Raw genomic sequence first — 22877 nt, 5'->3', positions numbered from 1 at the left:
CTGCGCAGCACGTGGTCTCATCCTGAACAGCGCTATGCGTGGCGAGTAGACGCAAAGCGCGCGATAGCTGCTATAAATCCCATAAAAATCCAAGTAAAATGATTAGCTGATATAAAATAGTTTGCTATAATCTATGAGCTGCGGGAGCTGCGTAGCCGGAAGGTTACAGAGTGCGCTTTGTCAAGCGGATGGTCGTGGGTTCGAATCTTAGTAGAATCAGGCCATTCGATGTCAAAAAGGACTTTTAAGCATGGGTTTATTCTCAGGCTTTCCACCAGTTACCCTTTCTTTACGCTGGAATCTACAATACATTTGCGTGACTCCCTCTTAACAAAAATAAGTCCCTTTTATCAATAAAACTGGCCAGAAGGACGCACAACGAAACTTCTCCAGGGAATTATAATTGGCGATATTTGGCAGGAGGAAGAAGCCTCGGTATAGGAGAACAGTAAGCGTGTAAAAGGAAGGGTAGTACACACAAGCACTGATAAAAAATAATAATAAGCATGCCACTTCTCAATAGCGGTATAGCTAATAACAGAGGTGCGGGATACAGCAGACACCCGGGCATATTTCACAATAGATCAACGATTCTGGTCACAGTGAGGAAGTCCATACAGGAGAAATAATCTATGAGAAGGTATGTTTTTAACCCGTAAAGACCCGGGACGGAACTTGTTTTTTGAAAATGCTCGTTCTCAGCACTGGAACGGCCGATTAGGGAAAACTTGGACTTTTGTTCAAGGGGAACAGTTGCTCTAAGTTTTGGTAAAGGTGCCACCCCTCTGGACCCCTCCCCGTTTTTGTTAGACGCAAATATGTCTGTGTTTTTTTCTAATTTTTCAAAAAGATTGAGCAAACAATGGGAATTTTCATACGTATCAATTGCTCCTTGTTTCAAATCATGTCAGGTGGATGAAATATGGCATGTAAGAGTGAATTTTGGAGTTTCCAGATTATTTCAGTACAAAATCACAAAACTACGTATTTTTATAAAAATTCAAACAACAAGACCGTTCTTCAAACTTTAAGCTCTACATTTTTGCGGTAAGGTCTCCTGAATCCATACGTGATGAAATATTTATTTTGGCATGCAAATATTTTGAGAAAAAACAGTTTTAATTCGCCAAAGTACGTATTTTCATGGAAACCTAATTTTCTCAGTCTCCCACGGTAGGTTTCAACTCAGCTCTTTAATTTTCAAGCTCTATATTTTTGGAGTAACGTTTTCTGAATCCAAAAATGATAAAAGATTTTTTCTAGCATGCACAGATTTGGAGAAAATTAAGTTTTCATAAGAACTCTTACCTTAGTGAATTCAAACTCGTTTTTCTCTAAATGTGTGCATGCTAGAATAAATCTTTCAGCATCTTTGGATTCAAAAGACGTTACTCTAGAAATAAAGAGCTTGAAAGTTGAAAAGCCAAGTTGAGACCTACTGTGGGAGACTGAGAAAATCAGGTTTCCATGAAAATACGTACTTTAGTGAATTTAAACTCGTTTTTCTCAAAATATTTGCATGCTAAAATAAATATTTCATCACGTATGGATTCAGGAGACCTTACCGCAAAAATGTAGAGCTTAAAATTTGAAGAGCGGTCTTGTTGTTTAAATTTTTATAAAAATACGTAGTTTTGTGATTTTGTCTTATTTTTTCGACCACAAACCAATTTTTAAATGCTGTCTAGAAGCAATTAATTTTTTTTTGAAATAATCGAACGTGGGGAAACAGTAATAGATAACAATGTTGCTGATTTCACACTAGAACAGCAAATATGTATTCAATGCGGTTCTACTTATTCGCTTTATTTCCAGAAATCGCTGGACCTAGATTTATGAATCAGCATCAAGTTTTTTTTATGAATTGAAGCAAACTTCTACAAACCTGCTCTCAAAATATAGTTCTTAATTATACAGGAAAAAAATATAAATATTGATGAAAGTTGTCAATTTAATTCTATCTCAAATGCATTATCTGAAAATGAAGGTTCTCCACGATCTTTGAGAATTTTGGATTTTCAGAATGTAGGCAAGATTATTATTCTTTTCGAAGGCCTAAAGACTTTTTAAATCTTGCTGCGATAACGAGAAGTGGAATAACATGGATACTCTGTTTGCACTTAGTCTTAAATTAGAAAATTGGCTGCCGTAAGCTGTAAATGTTTCTTACTCTTCGCAAATCTAGGTTCAACGTACAATTTAGTACATATTTTATAAGAAGTGAGGATGGAAGCTTCGGAAGAGAAGGAGCTAAGTAAGCATTGCAGTTTCTTCTAAAATCTGGTTCAAATTTTCAAGAAAAAGCTAAAGGGAAATTTATTTACACCAGTTAAGACGCACTACGAAGAGTGTAAAGATTATAAAAAGTTGTCGATGATTGTTGATTTCCTTTGAGAAATAAATAGCGATACGAAAAAAGAGGGATAGAGAAGAAGAAAGAGCAGTGAGAGAGAAAAATTATTCAGAAAGTAAACTATCCCTTGTCTAACACATACTTTGGTCAAAACTCTACAGTTCAAGCAACCAATAAAAGATCGCACTCAGTATGATTTTCAAAGAGCTCTGGGGCTTTCATTTGAGCATGCGAACAACAAAATTAGAATAAGCGTTCTGTGAAAAGAGTGTTTTTTTGTTATTTTTCTTTCGATTCTGATATACAACACATATAAATAACATATTTACACATACATACGTACAGGCACACATACACAAACACACATAAATTGTTCAAATCGTCGATCTGAGTAAATTGGTATACAACACATGGCTCTTCGTGCCATTAATTTTGCTTAAAAAGTTAAATGTCTTATATAAAAAATACTCTTTGATCAATATTTTAAAATCTAAGCCACTAATCAAAAATCCACTCGGTAGCATTCTGGGGGACCACAGTAGCTTTCGTTTGCGTATAAGATAATCAAAATCGGATATTGCGTTCTATAAGAAAGGTGCGTTAGTATTTTGCGGCACATACATACAGACAACATACATACACACACACACACACACACACACACACACACACACACACACACACATACACACACATACACACGAACAGACATTGCTCAGTTCGTCGAGCTGAGTCAAATGGTATATACGGTTCGGCCCTCCGGATCATGGATCTATTTTGCGTTTTTCGACCGATTTTATAACCTTTGTTTAGTATAACAAAGGTAAAACACAGACATATTTGCGTCTCACAAAAACGGCGAGGGGTCCAGAGGGGTGGCACCTTAACCAAACCTTAGAGCAACTATTCCCCTTGAATACAAGTCCAAGTTTTCTCAAATCGGCCGTTCCAGTGCTGAGAACGAGCATTTTCAAAAAACAAGTTCCGTTCCGGGTCTTTACGGGTTAAAAAAGAGTGGAAGCTGGTTCCTTTCTAAGGGGAGACAACTGGGTATGGATTTGCATCCACTTTGGGAACCACTCGCTGATTGATTGAAATTGCAACCCCGAGTGCGTTAAAATTTATCATCAGGCTTGCTGGCAGTGTTGCTGAACAACATGTTACGTTGTTTTGATTTATGTTTTTTATGATGTCACCTGTTATAATCTAAGATATTTTTAAGTGAACATTCAAAATAAATACGGGTGTAGTAAGAGATCCGACTTGGATCATCCCTTTTATAAATTACCAAAAGATCCAATAGTGTGCAAGGAGTTAATACGGTTTTGCGTGAAACATAACCCAAGTGACCATAAGCATTAGGAGATAGCATTTTTGTTAATGCCAAATAGCTTTATATCATGGTTTTTATGTTCAGGGCATTATGCTAAACTAGCATTACTGAGAGCAGAATATGCGCTTATAGGGCTAGCGTAAGTGCTACGATGTAGTGTTTTAAATGCATATAGAAGACGCATTATATTTTTTCGTAAGTGCCAATAACAAGCGATATCGAGTGGTCAATTAAAATTAGACGAAACATGGATACTCCACGTAAATGGAAAAAATCTTAAGGAGTGGGAATTTTCGACGCGAATTTCGGGTATATGAAAGCCTGAAACTTTCCGGAATACCCGATACAAAACAATTGCAAATTGGTACATCTCCTGGGGTCGTGGTTTCTGAACCGTTAATATAAGAAGATGAAAAAAAGTCCCTGTTGAATTCCAAACGATGCTGAGGAAGAACACATGCACAAAATAAACCATATGTATTACTTCTGAATATCTTTTTGCATTGGTTCCAGACACCAAATAATTAAGGTTCTAAATTTTTTTTTTCGTTTGTTTTCTTAACTCACATGTCAGAGAAAATAAATCTCATTGGTGCTCCAAATCAGCATTAGTGTTGCATATCAATGAATGCCACCTGCAGCACTTTATCAGCTCGCTATTTCGCCTTTTTAACTTTATATAGTATTGTTGTAGGCAATGATTTAGTGCTTACTGGTTACTTGGGAAGAACAGCGTACCGCTGCTCAATGTCGGAAGTAAATAGTGTTATTTAGCTGTAGTGTAGGGTTATTTAGCTACATCAGTTTTTTATATCATCTGAAAGAGCTACTAAGCAATTGTGATTTTCAAAAAGTTTCTAACGCTGTCCTTCAATTTTTAAATCACGAATCAAAACTGCTCGATATCGGCTCGTAATCGCTACAATGACAGATCGCCCATGTACCAACTGTCACACTGACACTATTTTTTTATTTATTAAGACTACATATTGTCAGATAAATTATTGAATAAAATTAAATTAAAATTAAAACTGTCATTGTAGCGATTTTGGAGCGATTTTTATTCTCCATTTAAAAATCGAAGGACAATAATATAACATTTAAAAAAAAAACGCGTTTTGCTCAGAAATTACACTCTTTTAGCTAATATATGAAAATCCGAAATCCGTGAATAGCCCAATTGAGAAAATTTCGAATGAAATTCTAATCTTGAATTAAAGGAAACTAACTATGAATCAACTAAAAGTATGTTCATGAGGTGGAACAGTCTATATTTCCATGAGTTCTAAGAACTTTTGCATGCATTCCAGGCTTGGAAATAAATTAATTTGCCTTGATTTTTTCTCTACATACGAAAACTCTTTTAAGTCTATCATGCTCGGTTTGCTCTGCAATGTGTTCACCTCTTGTGATATTTTTTATATTATACTATTATTAGGTGCATTATAGCAAACTTTATGCTATAATTTCCATCTTTTCGTTCGCCGTATCTGGTAAAGTATCATAATGAACTGTCAATTATGCTATAATGCAATTGTGATATAACAGGTAAAATGCCAACAAACTGTTTTTTGGTGAACTCCGAATAGTTTTACAAAGTGTAGTAAATATTTTACCATGGATCAAGTGTAAAAAATTGTATAATTGAAACTACTCCGGTGTGGACCAGAGTAAAATGTCGCTGCAGACTTTATGCCGGCTACGGCCGGGCCAGTGTATGAATAGATTATTTTCAAATCACAACCACTCGCCGCTATTCTATCGGTGCATTGGAAACCGGAGCCCAACAGATGCCGCGAGACAGCATAAAATTCGAACCACGCTCTATTATGTGGCAGCCGCTGGTGTTATGACCGTCGGTTTGAGTTACGCTGCGGTTCCACTGTATCGAATGTTCTGCCAGGCGTACAGTTATGGAGGTACCACCGGACAGGGACATGCCGGCGATAAGGTAGAAAGTATGCAGAGGGTAAAGGATCGTGTGATAAAAGTTACGTTCAACGCCGATATTGGTGCTTCGATGCGGTGGAACTTTAAACCACAACAGCCTGAAATCAAGGTAAACTCGAATTCACTTCTAACGTGTACCTAGTAAAAGAAAATCTCGCACGTTTTAGGTTGTTCCGGGAGAAACAGCACTCGCTTTCTACACGGCGAAAAATCCTACGGATCAACCAGTGATAGGAATCAGTACCTACAATGTTATTCCTTTCGAAGCGGGAGCATATTTCAACAAGATACAATGTTTTTGCTTCGAAGAACAGCAGCTTAATCCACACGAAGAAGTAAGTAACCAAGTCTTCTTGAAGGAATTATACTTTAAGAGATGTTTTTTTGTTGCAGGTGGACATGCCGGTGTTCTTCTATATTGATCCAGAAATCATGGACGACCCAAGGATGGAACTGATTGACTCTATAACGTTGTCCTACACTTTCTTCGAGGCAAAAGAAGGCGTTTCGTTCCAAATGCCTTCGTACGCAACCAAGCATAGTTCTAAATAAATTTATTTTTGTTGACTGAAACTTGCTGGTTAAGTAATTGTACAAACACAAACATAGAATGTGCTGTTACAGCTGCATTTATTTGATGACAAGTCATTGCAAATACACCTATGTAACTTGATATATTCAGCTTTAAGCATTCTTACCCAGAATGACGATTTGACATAAGTTAAAACTATAGATTTCATTGCAAAAATTGGCATAAAAATCCCTTATCTTTTTAACGCTTAATTCTAACAACGTACAGAACTTAAGTCTAACACATACGAGGCTTTATTATTATAAACAGTAATACTATGAGAAGAAAAATCATTAATTCTACACAACAAATAAATCGTAGTCAAGATATTAAAAAAATCTACATAATTATAGACATAATATTAAAAATTGCTAAATAAATATCCATTGTCAATTCGGTTCTTGAAGCAACTTACGTCGGATTTCAGAACCCCTTCCCCCCCCCCCCATGTAACGATAGGTAATGTTCGACATGACTCCCCTTCCTAAAGTTACGTAACGCTAACCAGCCTGACCCCCCTCCGAAATTTTAAATTTCGAGCAAACATCACGGTTACGTAACTGTCTCTACTACCCCCCCTCCCTCATACGTAACAATAAGTAACGCAGACTCAACCCCCCTCGACCCCTTTATGCGTTACGTAATATGTGTACGACGCCTAAACACAGGTTTGGCCTCAAACTGAAACCACTTCTGTAAATTTTTGTGTCCCTAGAACAGATAATTTTTTCAGAGACTTAAATGAGTTTTCTCGTAAACATAAACTTGAAGCGACAAACCCGGCGAGCAATTACTATGCGACATTCTGACGCACTTTGAAGCACTTCTTGTTGACTACGATAACGAAATGAAACACGGAATATAATGGTCGTCAGACAAACTTTATTATAACCTCGTTGTGTAGATGCTCATACAAGAATGAAAAAGGGAAATGAGAAAAACGGCAGCGTAATGCAGCGCTGCCAAGTACCGTGAGGGGTGAGCCGATGTAAGTTGTATAGTACAACACTCCTCCTCTACTTCATGCGGCTGCTCCATATTTTATGATAGACCCGAGGATAGACCCAAAGCTTCGCTGTGTTGCATTACCTTTAAAATACCAAGTGGCTTTGTGAATAAATCAGCTGTGTTTTGCTCTGACGAGCAATACTGTAATTTAACCTCTCCACGTTCACAAATGTCCTTCACGAAGAATTGGCGTGTTTCGATGTGTTTTGATTTTTTCGATGTGCGACTGGCATTCACAAATGAAATACATCCCTGATTATCTTCATTGATAATTGTTGCGTCCTCTTGTCGCTCGCCGAAATCCAGTAGAAGCTGCCTAAGCCATACAGCTTCCTGACACGCTTCACTAAGTGCAATATATTCCGCTTCCATGGAAGATAATGAAACGCATGTTTGCTTGCGGCTACACCAAGAAACTGCTGTATCACCATACAAAAAACATATCCACTTGTAGACTTTCGCGTTGCTACATCACCCGCCCAGTCAGAATCTGCAAAACCCAGCAACCGTTTATCAGTTTTATTTTTGAACGTCAACTTCAAATCACAAGTTGTGTGGAGAAACTTGAGAACACTTTTGGCTGCTGACCAGTCCACTTCTGTCGGTGAGCTCACCTTCTGCCCAAGTATCGACATACTCGCAGCTATATCTGGGCGACTGTTAACGGAAATGTACAGAAGAGCACCCACCAGGCTTCGGTAATCGTTATCATTCTTGAGGAGTTTACTGTTTCCTGCATCCCTTGCGTAACCTGGATCAATTGGAATTTTGACAGGTTTTGCGTTTGTAAGATTGTATTTTTCTGTGAGACATTCAATATAACCCTTTAGACTGATTGAATATTTACCATTTTTAGATTCAATGTCCATTCCTAGAAAACTGCGTAAATCACCAAGCTCTGTTATTTCGAAATGTTTCTTCAGCTCATCCTGAACTTCCGAAAGATGCTTCTCATCCTCGCAAGCGACAAGAATGTCATCGACGTATATCAAAATGTAAATCTGTCTTTTCCTTTCCTACTTTTCCTTTCCTGCTGGTATGAAACCAGGGGGCTGACGCATATGAATCTTCTCTTCTAAGTTTCCATAAAGATACGCTGTTCTTATATCCAAGTGCTTGAGTGACATTCCACGATCACTGGCTATAGCAAGAAGCATACGAAGCGTAGACTGCTTTGCAACCGGTGCCAATACCTCATCATAATCTAGCCCATAGCGTTGGCCGAAACCTTGCGCCACTAGTCTTGCTTTATATTTAACGACTTCACCTGATGCGTTCCGTTTGAGTTTAAAAACCCATCTGCAACCAATCACCTTCTTGTTCGCTGGTGGCTCGACTAATTCCCAAGTTTCGTTCAGATGATGCGATGTGATTTCACTTTCCATGGCTTCTATCCAAGATTTGTGGTCGGATCTCGATACAGCATCTTCGAAATTTTTTGGTTCTACTCCATTTGTTTTCGCGCTTTTCAATTCGTGCCTGAATCTCTTCGGTAATACTCCTTTGTTATTCCGGGATGATCGCCGTGGAAATCCAGTGAAAGGCTCCTCCTCGCTAGATGTACCATCGTATGTAGATTCTTCATCCTCTACAGAATCACCGTTTATACTATCCGCTATGAATGGTTTTTGCATAGGGTCACCCAGTTCCTGGCTTGTGTTCACGTCCTTAAAATCAACTTCCATCTCCAATTTTTTTGGCGCTGTAGCAAGAAGTGGTTTATTAGTAAACTCGCTATCGCAAAACTTAGCATCTCGGCTGAAAAGTATTGTATCTTTATTTTTATCCAAAAACCGGAATCCTTTACGATTCTCATCATATCCGACGAACGTCATTCTCACAGCCTTGACGTCACACTTCTGTCGTTTTTCTTTGGGTACATATACAAGTGCTTCGCAACCGAATACATGAAAATGTTTAAAATTAGGCAACCTACCTGTTCATAGTTCATACGGTGTTCTGGACACCGGAGCAGTTGGAAGACGGTTCTGTAAAAAGTTAGCTTCAACCACGGCTTCGCCCCAATATTTTTTACTCATTTTAGCTTCTGCGAGAAGACACCGCATCATTTCAGTCAAACTACGGTTCTTCCTCTCAGCGATACCGTTTTGCTGAGGACTATAAGGTATTGTTTGTTGGAGAATAATTCCATTCTGCTTCAGGAAACGTTCTAGAGATAAGCCCGAGTATTCGCCACCATTGTCCGCTCTTATAACCTTTGGATTCTTCCCAAACTGGATGTGGACCAAACTCACGTATTCTTTAATTTTATCTTCCGCTTCACTTTTATGTTTTAACAAATACACTATAGTATACCGAGAAAAATCATCTATCATCGTCATAATAAATCGATTGCCTCGAGGTGTAGGTACTTCTAGTGGGCCACAAAGATCTGTGTGCACCATATCTAAAATAGCTTTTGTTTTTGTTTCTGGTGCAGGAAACGGTGCTCTGTTCATTTTTCCTTCGCAGCAGACTTTGCAAACTGATCGGATTCCGCAATCAACCAGTTTCAAATTCAATCCCAACTCGTTTCGTACAATTTGTTTGATAGCTCCAGGTTCGCGATGGCCCAGTTTACGATGCCACATATGTTGACAGTTGTCTTGATGTTGAGTCATAGTTAACAACGCTTTCTGTATTCTTTGAGCTGGATAAACTAGCATTTCGTTCACCAACTGCGATAACGACACCATTCTTAACCAACTTGCAACCGAAACTTTCAAAAATTACCGTATATCCTTCATCAGTCATTTTGCTAATCGAAAGCAAATTTCCTTTCAACGATGGTACGCGCAGAACTTCCTTGATCAATATCTTTCTAGGTTTCCCTTCTCCATCAACGGTAATTAAACTGGCATCACCAGATCCATTCGATGAAACTTTGCTGCCATCGGCTAAGGTGATCGACACGCCTGCAGTTGCTTTAAAATTCGAAACGTCACTCGCCATATGTGATGTAGCACCTGAATCCATAAACCATGCCACACCACCACTCATGCTTTCACTGCCACTAGCAAAACAAAATTCTTCCTCTTGCTCTTGTGTCACTTTTGCATTTTGTTCTCTTTCCTGTCGTTCAGTTTTCTTTCGATCCTCTACCAGCTTACGGCAATCCTTACGAAAATGCCCTTCCATTTTACAATAATGGCAAGTCTTTCGCGGGTCTTGCCAACCAAACGTTTTACCTCCATCTGTTTTCAAAGCTTTGTTTTGATGAATCGAATTTTCATTTCTTCGTCTCCATTCGTCCAAAAGCTTTCCTTTAACATACTCTAAATCTAGTTCATCGTCTTTTCTGCTTTCTAGAGCGACGATCAACCCGTCGTAAGATTGTGGCAAACTAGAGAGCATCATAGCTACCATCCAGAATCCATTCAACGTATTACCCATCGCCTCCAAACGCTGGGACAATTCCAAAATGCTCGCGATATGGTTCGCCATATTGCCACTTTCCTCAAGTTGTAACCGAAGTAGCTGCCGTTACACATGGATCCTATTCACTAATGAGGACCGGTGATGGAAGCTCTGAAGCGCTTCCCACATCCTTTTAGCGGTCTGCGCCTTCATGACATGCGTTAGCTGATTATTCTCCAAAGAAAGTCCAATAATTGCACGTGCTTTTCCGTCTTTCGTCAACCAGACGGCATCCGGCCGCTCCGGCTTCTGACAAGACACCATCTCATACAGCTCCTCCTTAATTAGAAGCAGTTCCATGCGGAAACGCCACGTAGTATAGTTTGTATCACCTAACTTTTCCACTACGAATTTTGCCTCAGCCATGTTGACTGTCTTTCAAATGCACTTTTACAAGTTTAACCGGTTGTTAAACAAATTAATATTATTCAGTACTGCATTGGAATAAAAAACTGTTTTCTCGCGCCGCGGATTAAATTCTGAGCTCATAACCTGTTGACTACGATAACGAAATGAAACACGGAATATAATGGTCGTCAGACAAACTTTATTATAACCTCGTTGTGTAGATGCTCATACAAGAATGAAAAAGGGAAATGAGAAAAACGGCAACGTAATGCAGCGCTGCCAAGTACCGTGAGGGGTGAGCCGATGTAAGTTGTATACTACAACACTTTTGCATACACTAGGGGCTCCAAATCCACATGAATGGTTGAAATGCTATAATTTTCTAGGGAAACTATTTTGAGCTTTATGGCCACATTTTGCTTCTCTTTTATCGATCAGTCTTATTCTTTTTCTGACTGACTAACTCTGACACAAAGCACTCGGTGGCATCTTCCGGGTGACAGAAGTAGCTGTGAACATATATTTTTGCGTACACGCAAGCCTTCGGACTGAAAGACCGCGAGTTGGACGCCTTCTGACGGTTTGATAGTGGTTCCAGGTTTGACGGTGGTCGTAGAAGATCTAGCGATGATCGCATCGAGCTGACTTTCTATCTTTGATTTCCGATCTTAGATTGTCATCGCGGATAAAACGATCAACATTTCGAAGAAACGAGTTGGATGCCGTGGCTTTCTTAACCGTTATGTACTCGGCAATTTTAACACACGTAAGTACTCGGCAGGGTACCCGGGTACCCACCAAAATGAAATGCTTCTTACTTTAAGTCTTGACCGATTTTCAATCTTGACCCGTCAAAAGATTGGAAAATTTGTCTATTTTTAGTATACGGGACGTAAAGAGCCATTGGGTCCCATATGGTTCCTGCAAATCCGGATCTCCGGGGCCAGGTTCAAGATGCGAGACAAATTTTAACAATTGGCAATAAAACCAAACAATATTGGTATCGGAATCCATGAAATCACTCCAGAAGTTAACTTTTTAATTCTGAGTCCATTTTCCGAGTTATCCTCGAAATGACCACTCTGGAGCAGATTCCCGTGGGGCCCTAAATGGCCACCAACATGAGTGGATAGAAACCCTGGCAATATGCATATCAAAATTCTTGAAATCACTCCAGGAATCGATTCACATCTATTTAGAGTCCAACTGATGGGTTGTCCTCGAAATGGTCGTATCGGAGCAGATTCCCATGGGGCCCTATATGGCCACCAACATGAGTGGATAGAAACCCTAGCAATATGTATATCAAAATTCCTGAAATCACTCCAGGAATCTCTTTCGAGTTTATCTGTCAATTTGTCTCCAGAAGGCTATTTCAAAAACTTATTCGAAGCTTTTTCAGTTCAGAATGTAATGATAAAGGCTTTATATTTTTATTTAGAGTTTACTGGCCCATTGCAAATCGTTTATTATTTCAAGTTTTTGCACGAATAACAAGTCGTTTTAAGTCTGAAACATAACAAATATAAAAAAAACTTAGTAATATGAATAAAAAAATAACAAATAACAAAATTAGCAATCGTTGCAAATGTCCTTGCTGTGCTCGTTGCATTTTGGCTTGCAGCATGCTGTACACGCCTTCCTTGTCTTTCTGCGTTTATTGTCCAAATTTTTGCGATGTGAGCAGACGAATGTGGCAGACGCCAGCTTGTGGGACTCTTCCAGTTGAGTCTCGTTTGACCGAGGTAGATGTATCAGCTGCAGTTGTTGATCCGAGTTCTTTGCCAATAACTTGCTCATATGCATATTGCTAGGGTTTCTATCCAATCATGTTGGTGGCCATATAGGGCCTCACGGAAATCTGCTCCGGTGCACGGTGTCAAAATTTCGATTATTATCGAATTTTCATTAACTGGATAAGAATCAAGGATCGGAAAGTTAAAAAATATTTCATCGGCGATTTTTTGAAAAATTTGGATTTCAATGTTTTTAGCGCAAATCTACAAAAAAAATCCCTCTAACTTCACTAATGTCAGTCATATTAACATAGTCAGCAACTAGTGCATTTAAGGGTAGTGCAGTGTCATTTAATTTCAAAAAATTACAATCAAGTCAGTCATTTTACCACAGACAAACAGTCGTACCACTCCATATAAAATTCTAAAAAACTGTGGTTCCGATTATTTTGTGCGACACGTACTGGACATATTCCGCAAATGATAAACTTTCAGCCTTTCTGCTGTTTCTGGCAGCACGGCACGCGGCTGTCTACTGAGTTAAAAGGTAAAAGGGCTGATGTGCACCACCGTTGCGGTGGGAATATTCCGCGTAATTGAAACTCATTTGAATTGACCGTTATTTTGATCCATGAATAAAATTTCAAGGTACCTCTGTTTGTCTGTGATTTAACCACAGGAAATCACAGCAACCAATGCATTTGAGGATAGTGCAATGTCACTTCATTTCGAAAATTTTACGAATAAACCATGAAGTGTAGAAAATTGGTTTGCGCCTTGTGCTTCAAAAAAAACTAAATCTACGAAGAGAATAGGCGAGCAGTGGAAGAAAATGCTCTTTTCTTACTTTCTGCTTATGTATAACGAATATGATAAAAAGTATCCTAGAGTTTTGTGCGGAAGTTGTTATCTGGGGGTGTACTGAAAGTTTAAAGTTAAGTCGAATGTGATCTAATTATTGTCAAATTACTTATTGCTGACGCACCTTTTCGAACAAGGTCTGAAGCATCGAGATATGCACGTCCACGACTCCAATAGAGATACTTAAATATAAATAACTTTGAATTTATCAAAGGAAAAATGTTTTTTAATGAATTTATTTACCTAATCCGACAAAGATTGAACATTAAGGAAATTTTCTCTAGAAAACATAAAGACAAACTGGTTTGCTGGATTCCTGTACGTTTTTCCTGCATCCCACAAAAGTTTTTACATTCAAATTTTTTTGCGCTGATTGTCTTTAAAATAAATAAATTCAATTTTTCAAAAAAATCGCCGATGAATAATATTTTAACTTTCCGATCCTTGATTCCTATCCAGTTGGCAACATTTCTGCAAAAAAAAACTAGAGGTACATGAAAATTCGTTAACAATCGAAATTTTGACACCGTGAGGTACCTTGAAAATCGGTCAATTCAAATGAGTTTCAATTACGCGGAATATTCCCGCCGCAGCGGTGGTGCACATCAGCCCTTTTACCTTTGAACTCAGTAGACAGTCGCGTGCCGTGCAGCCAGAAACAGCAGAAAGGCTGAAAGTTTATCATTTGCGGAATATGTCCAGTACGTGTCGCACAAAATAATCGGAACCACAGTTTTTTAGAGTTTTATATGGAGTGGTACATCTGTTTGTCTGTGGTAAAATGACTGACTTAATAGGACACATGAAAACATGTCCAATGGCAAGAGATGGCGCTGTTTCAGTGGTAGTAAAATCGAAATTTCTCCGAGTATTTTGCTCATCGACCGAGAATACAGCTATCAAATGTCTTCTATACATTTTATTCTATCTTTCTGGTACCAACTTTCACTAAACGCAATCTATTTCCATCAAAACACATGTTTCTCCTATATAACTCCATTGAGTCTTACTACCATTCGTACATTCGTGTTGATTTTGACAACAGATCAAAATTAGGGCGAGAGCCGTGTGGTTGAAAGCGGATACGCACAATTCTCATTAAGGTGGTTCAAGGTTGCAAAAAGCAAGTTATCTCTTAGAAATCTTCATGCAAATTTAAAATGCAATACGATAAGCGGAGTCACCAGTAATTGACTTCCGATAAGTTTAGGATTTTTGAGGGCTCAAATGGAAGCAATAAAATTTTGTTCTGGCTCTTTGCCATTTGTTTTAACATTTCCATCAGACGATGAACTGCTTTAATACTCTTAGCCAAGCAACGACTTCTAGTTCTGGTGTGTATACAAAAATCGATAGTTTCAGCAATTTTTTAATAGATGGCAATACACAAACAGCTGCGCTCACTGGTGTGATTTATTAGCAAAAATTAGCGGCGGTGTCCTATTGTTAAATTTTTGAAATTAAATGACACTGCACTACCCTCAAATGCACTGGTTGCTGACTATGTTAATATGACTGACATTAGTGAAGTTAGAGGGAATTTTTTTGTCGATTTGCGCTGAAAAAAATTAAAATCCAAATTTTTCAAAAAATCGCCGATGAAATATTTTTTAACTTCCCGATCCTTGATTCTTATCAGAGGTACATGAAAATTCGATAATAATCGAAATTTTGACACCGTGCGGTGCGACCATTTTGAGAACAACTCATCAGTTAGACTCTAAATAGATGTAAATCGATTCCTGGAGTGATTTCAAGAATTTTGATATGCATATTGCTAGGGTTTCTATCCACTCATGTTGGTGGCCATTTAGGGCCCCACGGGAATCTGCTCCGGTAAGACCATTTCGAGGACAACTCACCAGTTGGACTCGAAATGGATGTAGATCGATTCCTGGAGTGATTTCAAAAATTTTGATAACAATGTTGTTCGGTTTTATTGACAATTGTACTAATTTGTCTCACCGGAACATGCTCCCGTAGATCCGGATTTACAGGAACCAGATGTGGTTACAGGTTCATGTCGATCCCAGATTCTGGAAATAGACAGATTTTCCAATCTTTTGATAGGCCACGATCGAAAATCGGTCAAGAAATGAATAAGCAAGAAGCATTTCATTTTGTGGGTACCCGGGCACCCTGCCGAGTACTTACGTGGTAAAAAATTTCAAAGCCCCCCCCTTCGACCCCCCTTGTTTGTACAAACAGACTAATGATGGAAAATGGTTTATTTTCACTAGTTAGGAGCATTCCATAAGTTTCAGCTGTCTAAGTTGACGTTATCCTTGGTTTTTAGAGCAATAATGTCTGAAAAGGTACCCGGGTACCCTGCCGAGTACATAACGGTTAACCGTGCTGAACCTGAGAGGCAGTTGGTTAGTACTATCGACGGCTACTGACCTCAAGTCTTCCACCAGAGTGGTGCACGCGAAGATCACTTCCTCATCAGGCTTGGTGCGCGGGATGAGGCGGGTCTTGTTGGTCTTGAGAAATCGTAAAAGAGCAGCGTTTGTACGTACCGCTGGAGTCGATCGGCAGTGTAAACTGGGATCACCTTCTTGGACCCGAAAATCTTCAGCAGTGATCGGTTTGAAAGCGGAAACGCCTCCAAAAGATAAACTTATGAAACTTCGTTACTGAATATTTTATGGCTAACCCTTCTTGATCGATTTGTAAGTAGCACTGTTCAATCTTTACAAGCGGGATTGAGCGGGGGCCTAGTGTGGTTGGTAACGTCTCCGCCAACCACGCTCGACGCCTGGGTTCGAATCCCACCGCCGACATAGGTGTCGATGGTTGTGAGGTGGCGTGATCCACTCACAACCAACCCAACTGGTCTAGATTCAATCCTAGCCGACACCGGGAGATTTTCTGAGGCGAAAAATCTCTGGGATCATGCCTTCCATCGCATGAGGAAGTAAAGCCGTTGGCGCCGGTCCGTTAATAAACGGGTCGTGAGTTAGGGTCCTGGGTGTGGAGTCGCCTCCCTGGGCGTCGGTGATTGGCCACAACAGTGGCGGAACTAGACCGACGGAAAATAAGCGAGAATAAAAAAATCTTTACAAGCGCTTTAGAAGCATGCTGGATCACCTTAACGTGATCATTTAGATACAGGCAGCTGATTGTTACCCCCATATCGATGGAAGAAGCGTCCGCCACCTATTTCTTGTCTCTAGTGTGCTAAAAGCAGCTCTGACGACAGGATTTCTTTAATTTATTGAACATCTGCTGGCATTCGCGCGTCGATACGAACTTGGTTGGGTTTTTAGGAGCTTATCTAGAGACATTCTGAGCGGATTGTTCAAGCCGTTGATGTTCGGCGGCAGCTTTGCCACCCACAACCACGTCGCACAGTGCAACGTTCCATAAACAAAAATCAAAAAAGTGGATTTCTTATTGAACCAAATCTATATGCTGATATGTTTTATACATGTTTGAGACATACTGTAATGATATTATTAACCTCGTAAGTTAACCCATACGATTATGAAACGCATCTACTGTGAAGTGGCTTCAACTATTCAAAAGACACGTTTTTTTTGAAAAATTCTCTTAGTTTTCAAATTAATTTTTCAATATACTCTATATCTTTCCAAGTTAAAACCTATATGGCAACGGTAGAGGCATGTAACTACTTAATTTCGCATGTTACTATTGAGACATAACGTAGCGTATTTGGAAGTTAATAGCTTCTTGATCATGCTCCTTTATGCTTGAATAAAAAAGACACTTTCGATTTAAAATCGATCTTCAAAAAAGTACCCCAAAGTACCTCTCTGAATTTCACTTTTTCCCCTAATTTGGAATATCCTTCAAACTTTGGAAGCAATTGCCATTGCTCAAGTTTGCACTTTCAACCGGAATTCGCGTTTTTGAATGACTCCTCTGGAACCAAGACTGAGCAGTTTATCGTACATCTGTCCCTTATTTTCACGTATATCACGTAATTTATGTATAAAACACATGAAATATTCCTGGATGGATGATGTCTAAATGTTTTGCAACAGTAAACCTTATAAAAACCTTATATTAAATAAAAATAACAATAAAAACTAATAACAATGGCGTTTAAGTCACTTTTTCATCGCCTAGAAATTATTTGAACATGTTTTTCAAGCCTTTTATCTTGAAATGGATAATATTCTTGAAAAGTTATCATTTTATGCCTTTGTACAAAAAATGGCGTTTGAGACATTTGTGCGATTTCGTATTTGACATTCGCCAATTATGCAAATAGTAGCTCTCATCGGTACTAAACATTTTTCGTGTCACACCATTTGAAAATAAATACTAGAATGGCTGCTTTGATTTTTGTCCCGCGTTCCCATACATTCAACGCACTGTGCGTCGTCCAGGTAGCCTGCGGTATACGGGTCACCTGCCAGCATTGTGTCCATCAGCTGCTGCAATGATGCACCCGGAGCAGCTATGGGGGGCAACCTGTTGTACTTATACATACAGCGATGGGTGATAACAATGAGCAGATGCCGGCAGCTTTCGTCCACTTTCATTTGAAGGAAAACGTCTTATAAGTCAACCTGACTGAACACAGTGCAATTGGAAATTTTCATTCAATCCAGTCGAATAATCCTCTCAGTTGCGAGCGCTACCACTCGCCTTACATGAATGTCTGAGCCGCCTATTGCTTCAGGGAACAGCCTTTATGTTTTGTGTAACCTCCTGGCTCTATCAGGTCTCTTAGCTAATAAGCTAACTATCCTGGAGACTGGCCGTTAACTCACACTGGCGTGTTGATGGTCAACCTGTCGCCTGCTTTGCAACTCTAGGACTATTTGAGAAGCGGCTGCACGAACTGCCCTCCACATGTTCGGGTCTTCACACATCCTTCCAACTAGGTTGTCCGGAGTAGTGTTTGGCCCGCTCACTGCCATAATGTCACTCCGCGTACGCGCAAAACGAGGACATACGAAGAAGACATGCTCAGCAGTCTTTACCGCATTCACGCACTCGGGGCACATGGGGGACCCCGCATGCCCGAACGTGAGTAGATATTGCCTGAAGCAGCCATGACCTGACAGAATCTGTGTCAGGTGGAAGTTTACTTCTCCATGACATCTCCCGACCCATCCGGATACCACCGGAATAAGTTGGTACGTCCATCTACCCTTCGCAGAATTCCTGCTACCATCTGATCGTCGAGAATGATTTTCTTGTACCTCGTATGCCCTTTGTGTCACGTTGGTCGAAGCATTTTACGGCATCTTGCCGGACAGGATGCAAATTGAGTCGTATGACACTGTACCAAACGCATTCGCTACACATGAGCCTGTAGGTACTTTCCAGTTTACCACGATAACTGTTGGTACCTAGCGTATTGGACCACACGGGGCCTCCATACCTAAGAATAAACGAAACCACGCTGGCAAGAAGTCTACGCTTGCTGCCATTCACCGCGGAGCTATTCGACATCATTCGAGATAGTACTGCAATGGCCGTTAAACCCTTCTTGCAAGCATAGTTGACGTGACTCTAGAATGTGAGCTTATCATCAACCATAACTTTCAAAAGCTTCAAAGATCGCTTTGAGCTAATGGTGCAGTCTCCGACTCTGACCACCGCTCGTTGCTCTGGTTTGCGGTTATTCACAACCATGACCTCCGTCTTATGATGCGTGAACAGCAGTTTTCTAGAGTGCATCCAGTCTTCGACCTTACGTATGCAGTGCGCGGCCATCAACTCGACCTCCTCGATCGGCGCGCCGTGGATCTCTAGCGTTATATTCTCTGCAAAGTCGACAATCACAACTCCTACAGGGAACTTTAATTTCAACATCCTGTCTTACATGGCATTTCACAGTGCCGACCCAGAATAGAAGCTTGCGGTACCCCTGCGGTAATCAGGCCGCATTTCTGACCCTCAAGCGTGTTGTAGACCAGCACTCGATTCTGAAAGTAGCTCTGCAGAATCTTGTACAGTGACACCGGTACTCCTAGACTTCGTATCGCGTAAGCTATAAAGTCCTAGCTGGCGCTATTGAGCCCGTTTTTCACGTCTAGCGTCACAATTGCGCAATAGCGAATGTTCCTTTTTTACGCTGGAGTGCTACCTCGGCCATCTTAGTAACTGAGAGATAGCATCCACCGTGGACTCACCTTTGCGGAAGCCAAACTGGTTGCTTGACAGACCGGTTTCACTCTCGGTGAATCTCACGAATCTGTTGAGGATTACCCTCTCAAGCACTTACCCGCTGTGTCTAGCAGACAGATTGGTCTATATGCCGATGGGTCACCTGGTGGTTTCCCGGCCTTCGGCAGTAAAACCAGTCTGTCGCTTCTACTTATCCGGGAAGAGGCAGTCGTTTAAGCATTTCTGCATGACCGCCCAGAACAACCCAGGGACTACCTTTAGAGCCGTCTTAATGACCAGGTTCGGGATTCCGTCTAGTCCCGGTGCCTTACTCACCTTCAGAGAGTTTGCGATCTCAATGAGTTCACCGTTCGTCACCCTTACCGCCTCCTCGACCTCTGCGCGGCTGCCGTCACTCGCTATTTATGGTGACTCAGCAGCCGGAGGCCAAGGGTTTGGCTCGTATTGTGGGAAAAGTCCCTTAATGATCAGCCCCAACATCGCTGGTGGTTGCTCTGCTGAGGCTGACGAGTCTTGACCGTAACGACCCTATCACAGTCACCCCATAGGTTCGTGTAGGCACTTTCGCAAAGTTTATCGAAACAGGCTCGTTTACTAGCCTTTATCGCGCTCTTAAGCGTTACCTTAGGGGATTTGATAGCAATAAGTTGGTCTGCACTCTAGGGGTCCTCCCCTCTTCTAGGTCCCACTTTATTACCTTAATTTTTATAAATAAATCAATCATCTCTCTTCATTTAGACTTTTGCACTTCCATTTTATTTTTGGCAAATGAAACACAAATATCGAGATTGGAGCGTTTGCAAAATTAATTATCGTGGTTAATTTTGAAATGCAATAGTGACATCCATAGATATTAGGGTGGGGAAAAATAAACGATTTTCCAGAACCAAGTTTTTTTGGTTCCTTTTTGGGTCCCATACAACCCCAAACTTACTTTCAGTCGATTGGTTTTGTCTCCGCTTGGCGCATTGCATTTCAAATTTGTATGAAAATTTATATGGGAACACCTACTTTTTTGCATCTACCTTTCTAGAGAGCTTAATAATGCTCTAATAATGCACTACATTATGTTAAAGTATAGTATTTTAGATACCCAACAACTTTGCAAAAGACACTAAAGAGCTAGAATGTCCCTAAGAAGAGCCAGAGCTGTTCAAAGTTGAGTATGTCGATTTAAATGCAGAAAATCTTGTTTTCTGCCAACATTACCAATGTACCGGCTTCAGTAAAATTCCCATCAGAAGTAACCTGTCGTAACGAGTTTATACACTCAGCTTGACCAAGCAAACAAATTTAGGTCAATATTCTAGGGGTAAATAGAATCTACAACGTGTTTCAGAGGTAACTTCTGATTGCAATCTGACTGACGCCGGTACACTGGCAGCGTTGGCAGAAAAAATGATTTGCAACATAAATTTCGACATACTCAACTTTGGACAGCTCTAGTATTTTTTTGGCACACCCTAGCTCTTTAGTGTCTTCGGCCAAGTTGTTAGGCATCAAAAAACCTACAATATGAAGTCATGAAACCTATGGATTGAGCCATTTTGAGCTCTTTAGAATGGAAAATGCAAAAAAGTTGGTTTTTCCATACAAATCTCCATATGAATTTAAAATTCAATGCGCCAAGCGGAGACAAAACCAATCGACTTCCAATAAATACAGGATTGTTTGGGGCCCCAAATAGAACAAAAAACTTGGTTCTGGCTTTCTGCTATCAAATTTCGCTTTTTCCATATAACGATTCCCCACCCTAATAGATATAACACGAGAAATGCGGCAGCAATTAGAACACCACATTTTTTAACTAGTGCTTCTCAAAATTCATTGTTTTTTAAAGGAATAAATGTATACAATCAGAATTCAAGAGCTGAATTTTAAGCAGTTATTTAATGTTTTTTTTTTTAATTAAGCAAAACTGTAATTGACGAAGTTGTTGTAAACAGGGTCCGATACGATGGCGATGTCTGACAACGACTCAGTGGCTTTTTGGTGTAGCAGTTGCTGGGCCGCGAAGCAATGGTTCAGATCTACGTCCGTGGTTTCGCAGCCGGCTTACCGGCTGGGCACCTGGGGCCTCCCATGAAGTGGTTGCAACGGAAGCACCGAAAGCAAATGTCCGGTTGCTGTAGTATGCTCAGGGGTATACAGATCAGCCGACCTTGAGTTACCTTCCTTCAGTGCCATGGTGGATACTCCGCACTTCCGTCCCAGGTCCATGAGTTTCAAGACTTCTGAGGAACTTAGACCCATCTGTCTTGAGTTTGAGGGCATCCCCTCTACTCCGCGTCTTCTTGACCTTTCTTGGTCTTCTGGCCGCTCCGCCATCTTGAAGCGTCGCACCTTCCTGACGCTTCCTATCCTCTACGATAATCTAAGGGTTGCCCGCAGCATCCACCTCGGCCGGTTTCCCGGCAGACCTTGAACCGGTTGGTGTGCTATCCCGCGGGAGTAGCACAACCAACCATTTCTTGGTGTTCCTAGGGGGCGGTTCCCCCGGGGATTGCCTCATTCGCTTAGCAATCTGCCCCGTAGAGCAGACCACCGCAAACGAGGGGGAGTCTGTTTGCACCTCTTTAGATGGAGTCGCCCTCCTGGTCCTGGCCACTTTCACGGCCGCCTCTACTCGAGCTCGTGCTCGTTCCTGGCTTCATCGATGGTACTCCGAAGCAGGAAGAGGCTCTGCTTCAAGTTACCAGCAATATACCGTTCATTCTTCGAGAACTCGATTATAGCGTGGAGTTGTTCGGACAGCACAGCTACTCTCGGCCGCGTGTCCATACACTTTTCGACGACCTTGACTAGCAAGGGACCGACTACCGATATGTCCGTCCGGTCACCGGTGTGAACGCGGACGTATTCGCCGTTTTTCCACCTCCGGACTTCGCCGCATTCGTCTCCGCCTTCTTCTGCGGAGACCGTTGGGTGCCACCTCCCGCGAAGGGATTTGGTTTTCCCTCAGCACCCGTATTTTTATTGGAGTCTAAGGTAGAATGTAACTGGCGTACCTGTGGTGCTCATCTGACCCCAACCGTCGGAGAACTAATCACACTTTTACTTCATCGTTTTTCGCAAAAAGTTCCTCGTATCAGGCATATTATGTAGCGACAGTTATTTCGTTTTCTGGATCGTACCAGAATTCTCGAATATTTCCGGCCAACGAGTTAGAAATCATCTTTGAATTGTGAGGCA

At 40.7% G+C, this 22877-nt stretch overlaps 1 protein-coding gene across 1 annotated transcript; it reads left to right on the top strand.

Annotated features, from left to right (window-relative positions):
• The first annotated feature begins 5206 nt into the window (after positions 1–5206).
• LOC129722986 (cytochrome c oxidase assembly protein COX11, mitochondrial) lies at positions 5207–6209 on the top strand. Its single transcript, XM_055676890.1, has 3 exons — positions 5207–5745; positions 5804–5971; positions 6030–6209. Exons 1-3 carry the CDS (start codon positions 5362–5364, stop codon positions 6186–6188), a joined length of 711 nt encoding a protein of 236 aa, XP_055532865.1. The 5' UTR covers positions 5207–5361; the 3' UTR covers positions 6189–6209.
• Positions 6210–22877: the final 16668 nt, after the last annotated feature.

The sequence above is a fragment of the Wyeomyia smithii genome, chromosome 2 (assembly GCF_029784165.1).
Source record: "Wyeomyia smithii strain HCP4-BCI-WySm-NY-G18 chromosome 2, ASM2978416v1, whole genome shotgun sequence".
In the NCBI taxonomy this organism is placed as follows: domain Eukaryota; kingdom Metazoa; phylum Arthropoda; class Insecta; order Diptera; family Culicidae; genus Wyeomyia; species Wyeomyia smithii.
This window is presented reverse-complemented; position numbering and strand designations above follow the sequence as displayed.